At 35.9% G+C, this 11,673-nt stretch overlaps 2 protein-coding genes across 2 annotated transcripts; one reads left to right on the plus strand and one right to left on the minus strand.

Annotated features, from left to right (window-relative positions):
* The first annotated feature begins 861 nt into the window (after window positions 1-861).
* Window positions 862-5,215, plus strand: GSNAP (gamma-soluble NSF attachment protein). The gene is made up of 9 exons (XM_089625704.1): window positions 862-996; window positions 1,822-1,889; window positions 1,995-2,079; window positions 2,165-2,323; window positions 2,690-2,827; window positions 3,361-3,439; window positions 3,917-3,996; window positions 4,351-4,480; window positions 4,845-5,215. The coding sequence occupies exons 1-9, from the start codon at window positions 944-946 to the stop codon at window positions 4,944-4,946; spliced, it is 894 nt and encodes a 297-aa protein (XP_089481830.1). The 5' UTR covers window positions 862-943; the 3' UTR covers window positions 4,947-5,215.
* On the minus strand, window positions 5,173-6,749 carry LOC149385012 (UDP-glycosyltransferase 43-like). Its single transcript, XM_089625702.1, has one exon. The coding sequence runs from the start codon at window positions 6,705-6,707 to the stop codon at window positions 5,268-5,270; it is 1,440 nt and encodes a 479-aa protein (XP_089481828.1). The 5' UTR covers window positions 6,708-6,749; the 3' UTR covers window positions 5,173-5,267.
* Window positions 6,750-11,673: the final 4,924 nt, after the last annotated feature.

The raw sequence follows: 11,673 nt of genomic DNA on the forward strand, positions 1-11,673 counted from the left end.
ACCAAAATAAATTAAAACATAAATTTGATAATTTTATTATTAAATGTGTTATGCAAAAATTGTGACATCCTTTGTAATTTCTTGACGCATTGCCATTGGTCACGAAATATAGAATTTCGTGAAATTTCAGTCACAAAATTGTATATTTCGTGAACGATTTTAAATTTTTGTGACAAATCGATCACAATATAAGAAAACGGTCACAAAATGGCATGAGATTATAATATAGGCAATGTAGCAAAATAACCAAAATGAAACTATGAAATTTGTTTTTAGTTTACGTTTCACAACTTTTAGGAAAATAACCAACAGATTTATGTAGCAATAATTAAGGTTTGATTTACCCTTATTTATTAACAAATTCGTAATTTTCTCTCTCCTACTTTTTTCATACATTTTTTTTTACATAAAAACTTCAAAAAACCATATCTATCTCATATGAAGATCTCGACGCCACGAATTTGTAGGATCTGAAATCACTCAATTTTCGAGTTCGTATGAGAAAGATACGGATTTTTGAAGTTTTGATGCAAAAAAAAAATTATTTAAAAAAAATAGGAGAGAGAAAGTGATGAATTTGTTAATAAATAAGAGCAAATCAGACCTTAATTATTGCCACATAAGACATTTGACTATATCTCTACAAATTATCAGACTAGATCCAAAATAACATGTTTAAAGTGACCTAGTTAATTTCAAATCTCTTACAATATTTGTATCAAAATCTCAATTTTTAATTACAGTGCCAATATGTTTTTTCTATAATTGTAATTCTTACTATTTTTACTAAAATCTTGACTATTGTACTCATCCATTAGTTTTACTTTTAAATTGGTATTTTGTATAATCCATTAAATTATTTGTTTTCTACTAAACTTAACATATGTTTGGACTTCTATATTCGGGCTTCGGTTCAGCGTAAGGCAATACTAGAAGGTGTGCCATGGGGGGTTCGTCTTCCGATCCCAATAAATTGGTCGCAAAGGCCGATAAACTGTTTGTCACTTCCTCTCTCATCTTTCTTTTTCTATTAGTTCGATCACCTTGATTTCAATTGCTTGATAGTGTTTTTTTTTTTTTTTTTTTTTTTCTTTCTTTCAATTATGATTTGATCGAACGATATGTTTGGTGTTTGCATTCCGACGCGGTCTGGAAGATCTGAAGTTAGTGGATACCGATATTAGTCTTTTTGAATCGGTGTATATCTTATATAGTGCCCGCTAGAACAAATTTCAACACGGCAGAAAGAAAAGAGGAGTTGATTTGATCATAGATCACAATCTTAACTGAGAACTAAAGTTTCTTTTTTTTACCCTTCTGCACAATAACTTCGTATAGAAAAAGAAAACTCTTATGGATTAGTTTCCGTTAAACCTCGTCAGTGACCTTGAAACTAGAAGATATAAAATGTGGGAAGTCGATGATTGACTGGCACTTCTATTTCACAGACTGCTGGCCGCCGATTTGAATATTGGCGGAAATTTTATAACAATTTGAGTATTTCTCTGGAATTGTTGGAATTAGCCCGAAATTCCTTAAAACTTCATCATAGAAAATTAGCCCAAAATTCGCCAGAAATATGGATTACCGACGATTTTTTGTGAAAAATTATAACAAAACGAGAAATCACATTCAATGGCCCGAGGAAGGAAATGGACTCAGTCGGGCTTTTTGCTGCTTTTAAAACCGTGGTTTAAACATGTATACCTTTTTAGTTGTAGATGGCTTACAATGTTAATCTGATTGGTGTCTGGAAAATTGGTACAGTTTATCTAAATGTCGTGGATAAGTCTTGTTTTGATAATACATTTTATTGTGTAGAACAAAACTGAGTCTCACAAGATGGAGTGCTGATTGGAAAAGTGCCACCGGTCTATATGAAGAAGCTGGTACGTGCGTGTCAAATAAATCCTCTGCTCTGACAAGTAACATGATTTTGTGGCTTAATGCAACTTTCAGTTTTCCTGCTATGTAAAAACTCTTGGTTTGTGCAGCTAATTTATATAGAATTTCCAAGGACAATGAGAAAGCCAAGGAGGCACTTGAAAAGGCTTCTAAAGGACAAGAGATGATCGGATCGTAATCCCTTTCTCTACTTAGAATATCGTATTTCATTCACTGTTTGTCATTTTCTTACAAAGCACATCTTTTGTGATTGGATCAGACAGTGGGATGCTGCGAAACACATGGAGTCCGCTGCTGCTCTTGCGAAGGAGCTCGGAAAATGGAATGAGGTTTCCGATTTTTACAAGAGGGCGTCGGAGCTATATCTCGAGTGTGGGAGATCTCAACCTGCTTCTGACGCTCTTGGAAGAGGGGCCCGGTGAGAAAATTATTTCCAAAATCTTAAACCACCCATACGCGGAGGACTCTTGATATTTCATTAGTGTATAGGATAGGTGAAACAGACAAGTTTTGCCTATAATAACGGCTGAGATTCGTTGTCATGGATGGCTACATAATTTATGGATAGCTGTGTTGTTACCATAAGCACTGAAGGTTATGATAGGTGCGTTGATAAGACATTGTGAAAGAATGTAGTGGAAATTCAGTAGTTAGTTTTTGCATACGAATTAGGCAAGTCTTGAATCCCTTCTTATTGTGTATTGCTATATTGCCTTGTAACGTATTATATTACAACGTTTTCTTATTTTGATCTTTTTTTTTTATTTTTTTTCTCTTATAATAGTGCTTTGGAAGAGGCTGATCCCGATGCGGCTATCCAACTATATGCTGATGCATGTTCTATTCTCGAAGAAGATGGTAAAGAGCAAATGGCGTTTGATTTATACCGTGCTGCCACAAGCGTGTACATAAAAGTTGAGAAGTAAGTTCTGTAACATGTGATACTGCTAAAATTTGAAACAATGATATGGTCATTTGCTTCTGTTTTTGTGAGTTGTATCAAATTTCATGGGCTCTAGAGTTTGAATAGTGTTGTTAGGGAAATATTTGGTCTATGTTGATTGCTCGTAGAGATATTAGTGGACCTCGATAGGCTAGTGCTTGCTTGGATGTCCCATGCTTTTTAGGGGAACATGGAGGATAGTGTAACGACCCGGGGTTGGGATCTCGTGATGGGAGAGGTTGTGAATTAAATTATACTAATTTTAAGGTAAAAACATTGTGGCAATTCAGATTGAGCATGCAAGTTCTTTTCAGAAAGCAGCAACGGCAAAACAAATAACAGAGCTTTTCATTTATATAAATCAACTTTAAAAGGCACAAATATGGCAAGTCAGTTTTGTGCTTTGTGGTGGTTGTGCCGGAACTAATCTTTTATTTTCCAGTAGATTGCATGTGTTAAGAACTCTTAAGAGCTCAAATATGAGTTATACACTTTCTACATTCAATCGACAGGTATTCAGATGCTGCAACTTCCCAGTTAAGACTGGGTTTAGCTGCTGATAAGTGCAATGCTACAAATAGCCAGTTTAAGGTGCAACTTCCTTGTTTTAAGAATATAATGTTTGCTTTTTTCCAGTGTTTTTTTTTTTGCTTTTGAATGTTTTGGTAGATATTGTTGTTAAGTTTCTCTTTTAGACCAGCTTTGGGAAAATTTAGCATCGGATGCCACCTATATTTTTATTTGTTATTAAAGAAATCAAAAATATCAGACCCTTGTTTAAGAAGTTATCGGGATTGCAATTTCACCTTTAGTTTTTCCTAATTTGATTGATTTAAGTTATTTTAAGTGGGTAATTGCTAATACGTTAAGTGATTTCCACGATTTGCTTTTCCCTTCTCTCTCTTCATCCTCTCGGTAATTTCATCTTTTTCCTATTTATGGCTTAAAGATGAGTAAAAGTAGCTTTGTCTTAATTTTCTTCTTTCATCCATTGGCCTCTTACGGCTCAGTGTATTCCATTTTCTAGCACTACTAACACATAAGTAATTACTACCTTTGTCCAAACAGGCTTATCTGAGTGCAATCATTATTCATCTATATGCTCACGATTTTAAAGAAGCGGAGAAGTGCTACAATGATTGTTCGCAGTGAGTACAGTTTTCTCTCTCGAGTCTTTTTTTTTCATACTACTTTTTTAATATGGTGAAAGGGAGCTTTTTTAATATGGTGAAAGGGGCTGGAAATGAGTAATTTTGCTGATTGTTATTGAAACTAGTTGATTTGGGAGAGATCCAGGCCCTCTCAAAGACCTGTAATGTCCTTTCATTGTGTTGAATTGTAGCAATAATGAATCAACAGTTCATCTTTTAAATCGTTTATTTCGAATGCTATAATTACGAATTATTGTGTACTGTGAGAGATTGTGCATACCGCTGCAAAACTGATATCTAGACCAAACTCTACAAGTCGTGGCCTAACTATGCGATTTTGTCTCTTTTCAGGATTGATGCATTTTTGAACAGCGACCAATATCGATGTGCTACTAAGCTGCTTTCTGCTTACCGTGAAGGAGACACTGAAGAAATCGAGCGCATAGCGCGTTCAAGTGCGATTTCCCATCTCGATAGCACGGTAATTAAAATAAATTCTTGCTTTTCAGTTAATTTTATGTCTCCGGTAGTCCAATTTACTGTTTTATTTCAAGACCATGTGCAGACTTTTGGCCAAAAATATTACGCAAATCTTACTCTGAAGATGGGCCCGCGCTCGCCGGAGAGAAGAATTAAGATTTCCTTTCAAGCATTTCAATCGTGAAATGCGAATATTCGAAGAAATTTTTTTCTTTCTTTTAAAATGGAACAAGTGGAACAATATTCCTAACTATAAGAACTGGTTTTTATTTATATATTTATGTTGTGCCATGTGCTTTGGAGCTTAAATTTTTCTCCTTTCTTTAGATATTTCACTCATGTCCACCTAAATGATTTGGTTGCAGATCATCAAGCTGACAAGGAAACTACCAACAGGTGACCTGAGTTCACTCAAAACCGATGCTTCCAACGACGATGGAGACCTGGATGAAGATGACCTCACTTGACCCTGACGCCGTCTTTACTGTTTCCTCTATGTACATGGACTGCGTCTAAATATCTCGCTGTGTCTTGTGAAAAACCGTCTTGTATAAAACAGTCATGTAAGCTGATTTATGAATTGTTTGGATATTTTTTGGTTCGCTTCTCACTTCAAAAACCACCTGTGTATTGGTTGGTGTTCATATCTACGTTTGACCAGCTTCTAAAGGACCAATTATCAGGCTACCGAAAAGAACTGGAACTACCAACTATGATTTATTCAATACTTTTGAAATCTTGAACTTGCATGAACTGATCTTTGTTTCATCTACAATGATATTAGTGAACTAATTTGCTAGCAACTGATCAACCAAAGCGCACAAGGACCGATCTGAAGACCCGGTTTCCATGGAAGCCATTCTAATTTTCCGTCTCATGTCTTCCACTTTTGCCCTCACTTGTTTATCGCCTGCCATCAACCTGGTGATACCCTGCTCGACCTCCTTGGCTGTCACCAAATCACTACCCTCTCGATAATCCGTGGTGATCTCCACAGCCAAACCCAGCTCCATCACCATCTCAAATGCGTTCATCTGCTGCTCTGCGTAGATAGGCCACGTGGCAATTGGCACGCCGTGCCACAAGCTCTCCAAAACCGAGTTCCAACCACAGTGCGATACGAAGCCCCCGATCGCAGGGTGGGCCAGGATGGCCACTTGTGGGACCCACCCGCACATCATCCCAGTCCCCCGGGTCTCCTCTAAGAACCCGCCTGGCAGTACCTCGTCGAAGCTCGCGAATTCTCCCGGGACGCCCTTCTCGGCCTTGGGGCGGTCGCGACACGACCATAGGAAGCGAAACCCGGCCCGCCTCAGCCCGAGTGCTATCTCTCTCACCTGAGCCCCACTGAGGCTTCCCATGCTCCCGAAGCACAAGAACACCACTGAAGACTTGGGCTGGCTGTCGAGCCAAGCTATCATCGTCTTGTCGTCTTGGGCTTGAGATCGGGCAGGAGCGTCGAGGCTCAGAATAGGCCCGATCGGGTAAATCTCGGGCAGCGAGGCGGCGGAGAGAGAGTCGAGGACAAAGGGCTCCAATTCTCGAACCGTATTTACAACAATTCCCCTGGTGAAGACATACCTCTTCCCATGTTCCAAGTGCCTAAAATACCCGTCCCCGCGGTTGAGCACAGAGGTGGGCAAAACCCTCTTCGGCACCGGGTTTGCGAACCCTCTCAGGCTCAGCTCGGCCACCGATTCGTCCGCGAGAACCGGGTCGAGAGCCGGAGCCTCGAGGACGAAGGAGAGGAAACCCGCGGGCGAAGCGAAGAAGAGGTAAGAGCTGAGGCCGAGCTCGTCCGCCACGTCAGCCAGAGCGGAGCAGAACATGTCCACGAACATCCCGACCACGCGGCGCGGGCCGTTCATGAGCTCAGACACGGCGGTTTTCACGTGGGGCTTGTGGGCGTCGACGAGGGACGACACGTGGGCGATGTAGGTGTGGTAGCGATCCGGTGCGGGAGGGTCCAGGAGCGGGAGGAGGTGGAAGCGGAGGGCGGGGGATGACGTGGCGAGGAGGGATTGGGTGTATGAGTTGATGGCGGGCCAGTCCGGGACTTGGACGAGGAGAACGGTGGCGGAGAGGAATCCACCGCTGCGATGGACGAGGCGGCGAGCAAATTCGACCGTTGGAGGAAGCATTCCCATGGCCGGAGTGGAGATGAAAACGACCTCCTTTTTTTGGTCATCATGATTGGATGACGATGGTGTATCTGCTTTTTGTACCATACTGTGAATGAATTAATTCTAGTTGAGATATATTTGGCGAATGGCTATAGGAAGACATATCAATAAGTTATATAGAGTTTAGAGAGTTGACTATTAATTTAAATATTTGCTGGAATAGAGAGTTAATTAGTGAGCTTGGTCTTCTACCTGCTGGTCCCCATAGAATATATGCAGAATATCTAGTTTTCTTTGGGTTGGGGGTAGGTTTCTCATGATCGTGATGTCTCATCGTTGGTTATTTCTTATTTACTTATTACTTTAAGCTTATCTTACATTCTTACCTAACTTATTTGTTTGTTTATTTGTTTTTACTGGCATTGACTTAGTCGTTGACGTGCGCGTAAATATTTTGAGAAGGGTTAGTTTATTTCATTACGAGAAAATATCAAGAGTATCCCTTGTTTAATCGAAATGCGAGATTTATCCCCTCTATTTCTAGAAATATCAGACATATCCCTCCAGTTTAATATAAATGACAAATACATCCCCTAAAAAAATGTTATATTACAAATATCACCCTTTTTTCGTTTATTTTTTACAAAAAAATAATTTGAAATCCCCTAAATACCCTTAATGAAATAATTTTTTATCTTCTATTCTATATAAAAAAATTAAATTAAAATATTTCTTTATAAAAAGTTAAGGTTTTTTTTTTATAAAGAGAGATTTTGATTTTTTTTTAATAAAATAGTAAATAAATATTTATTCTATTAAGGGTATTTTGAGGAGTTCAAATTATTTTTTTGTAAAAAATAAACGAAAAGAGTGATATTTGTAATATAACATTTTTTTAGGGGACATATATGTAATTTATATTAAACTGAAGGGATATGTCTGATATTTCTAAAAATAGAGGGGATAAATCTCGCATTTCGATTAAACACGAGGGGTACTATAGATATTTTCCCTTTCATTATTGTTTACTACCAATACATAGACCATATCACGAATTTAATTTTAAAAAAAAAAACCATATAATTTTGACGAATATAACCTAAACAAGGAAATGCCCAATAGCCTTCTTCTTTTGGTCAAAAAATTAATTGATTCTAAGAAATTATGAGAGGAAGACCATATAAATTACATATATTTGTTTAGACTGTCAAGAATGACGTATCTGATCTTAATAAGTTTCCTATAATCTTCTGTTCAAATAATCATAGATTTATGTCGTACTAGATTGAATATTTCCCTAAAAAAAAAAAGTTAAGATTGAATATTGCTGTAATTATGGGAGATTCTTTCTTGCTCAACTTAGATTAAAAATTGAAACTCTGGCTCTCTTTTCTTGTTGTGTTACGCTGTTATTTTATATATTTTTTTGTTACAAATTTTTAGCGAATTTTGTACATGATTTTATGTATCTCTGTTACCTCTCAGTCCAGCGGAATCAAAGTCTTCAACTTGGTTAAGCACATATTCAGTAGCCGATTGATCTAAGTAGGTCATGGTATAGTCCAAGACGAGTATGCACACAAGTACGTGACATGTATCCCGATCCACGTGCTGAAGTTTAGAAGTATAGATTTAAGTATTTACTTAAAACAATTTATATTATTTACACTACCGTACCACAACTTCAATTTTACTGATTTATCGCTTACCTTCTGTGATACACTGTGATAATTGTCTAATGTTTACCACGAGATATTATAAAAATATATAATTTAATATAAATAAAATATGCGATATCTGCACAATTTGAAAGAAAAAAAAATAATTACAATTTCTATGGAATTCGATATAATATTTGCTGTATTTACATAATTTTTTTGCGATCTTTGTCAAAAGTGAAGATATTTGTGAAATATACTCGAACTTGCGCGGTATGTAAAACCCTGAGTGAAAGTGCTACATCTTATGGCTCATCTAGGTGCACGATATCACAACTACCAAGAGACAGGAGCCAGACTTCTGTTTTAAAAGGGGCCGATTCCTATTTTTGTTCTTCTTACGATAAATATATTACACATCAAATTTCATAAAAAAAAGGTAATTAAGTTAAATGGCATCCCGAAAATAAGCAAATTTTTTTAGCCCACCTTTCGTTAATATGCTGTAAATAGCCAGTATCATTTATTTATAGCAGACGAAATGACGCATATGTCCAGCAGTTTCCCGCCCATGAAATATATTCATTTAATTAAAAAAAAATTAGATTTCGGTATTAACTACTCACGCTGATTTCGTGGGATATTCATTTAAACCAAACCACCACAAATAACCGCATGAAACACAATCCAAAAGAAAAAAATTTATATATATATATATATATATATATATATATATATATATATATCTATATATTCAGAAACTTCAAGCATTCACAACCATCTCAGATTCCATTACCAATTTTCGGCCAAACAAGCTCATCACAAGTCACAAAATCGGTCCACACTGAGGAGACGATAGAAAAAAAAAATCAACAAACCAATTCAATCAATCAAACAACTCAAAATCATCATCGAAATCCATCACCAACACCCAACGAGAAAAACCCATACGTAAAACAAGAGATTCAAACCGGATTTCACAAAAGTCCCAATTTCACAAATCCAAAACCCTAATTCCAGAACCCTAGCCATGTGATTCCTTTCAAATCCGGGCAAAACGAGGAGGAATTTAAAGATTATTACCTTTGTATAAACTCTGGTCTTTTTTTTCAGTTCCCGTTCTCCGGCGAAACTTTCTCGCATCGCGACGGCGGCAAAGCTTCACCCTCATTGGCCTCTCCGTCGACTCACTCAACTCCACCTCTCGCTCTCTTTCTTGCTCTTTCTCCGGCTGAAACTCTCTTTCTTTCTTCCTTCCTTCTCTTTTTTTTTCTCCTGGTTCGCGTGCGTACGAAGGACTCGGCAAGGGTATTACTCAATGAAGGAGATGAAGTCTCTAGTACATTGATGACGTGCCAATGGTATTGCTTATCTTCCAAATTTACAAATAAACCTTTTTCTCTTTATTTTCTTTCAGTTTTGTCCTTCCACACCACGAAGAGTAGCCTCGTCGCCGGGAAAAACTCCGGCGCTTCTCACTTCGTCCTCCTCTCCGCGATCTGCGTCCAAAGGTCCCGATCGGAATCATGGACTCCACGAAGAACAGTTTTTTTTTTTTGGTTGTTGCTCACATTAATAGTATGTTCGTGTAAATAGAAAACATATTTACAATATATTCGTGTAAATACAAAGCATATTTACAGTATATTCATTGTAAATACAAATCATATTTACAGTATATTCATTGTAAATACAAATCATATTTACAGTATATTCATTGTAAATACAAATCATATTTATAGTATATTCGTGTAAATAAACTGAAAAAAATTCTGGAAATATTTTGGACACGAAAATTCTGCAAATTATGAATATATGGAAGACAAAATAATACCAATAAATGAAGAATATATTTACAGATTTTATCCATAATGAATTGCCACGAAAATAGATACTAATTACCTTAAGTCAACGCTGAAAACTTCCAAATACATAACAATAAATGAGCTATTAACTTTCAAAATCTGCAGGAAATTTCAAATTTTGAATTTGAAAACTTCCCTAATCGGTTTCATTATTTGATTCAAAATTTGAAAAAAAAACTGCCTAATTAAAAAAATCTGCGAATTAAATAAGGGTAAAAGTGTAAACTTAATTTAATTAATAAGCTGCCGCGTAAGCAATATGGCTATTTACAGGAAATTAATGAAAGGTTGGCTTAAAAAAATTACTAGTGTTTAAGATGGCTACGCAGCCAATTATGTTCATAACATGTACATTACATGTACATAAAGACAATCTTAATAAATCAATTAAAATTCAAAATTTCAGCAAAAGTCCTTATTTAGTTAGTAGTCATTGTATGATCAATTTGAATGAAGGGCACGGTAGCAAAATAGCCATAATGAAACTATGAAATTTGTTTTTAGTCAATGTTTCACAACTTTTAGGGAAATAGCCAATAAATTTATGTGACAATAATTAAGGTCTGATTTGCCATTATTTATTAACAAATTCGTCATTTTCTCTCTCCTACTTTTTTTACATAAAAACTTCAAATAACCATATCTATCTCATATGAACTCGAAATTGAGAGATTCCAAATCCTACGGATTCGTGACGCCAAGATCTTCAAAAATAGATCCACTGTGTTTGATGAAAAATCATGTTTAATATCATAGATGTAGAAAAATCACGTTACTACCTTAAATACGGAAATAACTGAAATTTTTTGAAATTATCAAAAAAATAAATGGAAACGTATATATGATGCATTAAACATAATTTTTCATTAACACAATGGGTCTATTTTTGAAGATCTCGACGCCACGATTTGTAGGATCTGAAATCACTCAATTTCGAGTTCGTATGAGAAATATACGAATTTTTGAAATTTTGATGCAAAAAAGATTATTTGAAAAAAAATAGCAGAGAGAAAGTGACGAATTTGTTAATAAATAAGGGAAAATCAAACCTTAATTATTGCCACATAAATCATTTGACTATATCCCTAAAAATTGTCAAACTTATGCTAGATCAAAGATCACATGTTTAAAGTGGTCTAATTAGTTACAAATCTCTTGAATCATTATGTCATAGATGCTCACAAATTTAATTTCCGATATTCTAGTTTAGTCTGAATTTTTTTTTTTATATCTTTTTTGTTAATTAAATTAAAATTACCAGAATTGTAAATTAATTTACCATTAGAAATTTTATATTATGTGTGAAACTACACAAAATTGAAGGACATTTGTAATTGAGAAGTATTTTTTTTTTTTTCCCCCAAAAAGCCCTTTCCTCCAATTGACCGCAATATTGTTGATTACAGTTCGCCGAAGTCAACTGTGTTCAACACAACTGCGGTCAGTGGAAGGTTTCAAATTTGATTTATTTTATATACATATATTTAGGATTTTTAATTTTTGACACATAAATTGAATTGGACTCACTATTTCACTTAGAATATGACT

Source organism: Urtica dioica, chromosome 9 (assembly GCF_054948205.1).
Source record: "Urtica dioica subsp. dioica isolate 48M chromosome 9, U.dioica_male_clone48M_v1_H2, whole genome shotgun sequence".
In the NCBI taxonomy this organism is placed as follows: domain Eukaryota; kingdom Viridiplantae; phylum Streptophyta; class Magnoliopsida; order Rosales; family Urticaceae; genus Urtica; species Urtica dioica.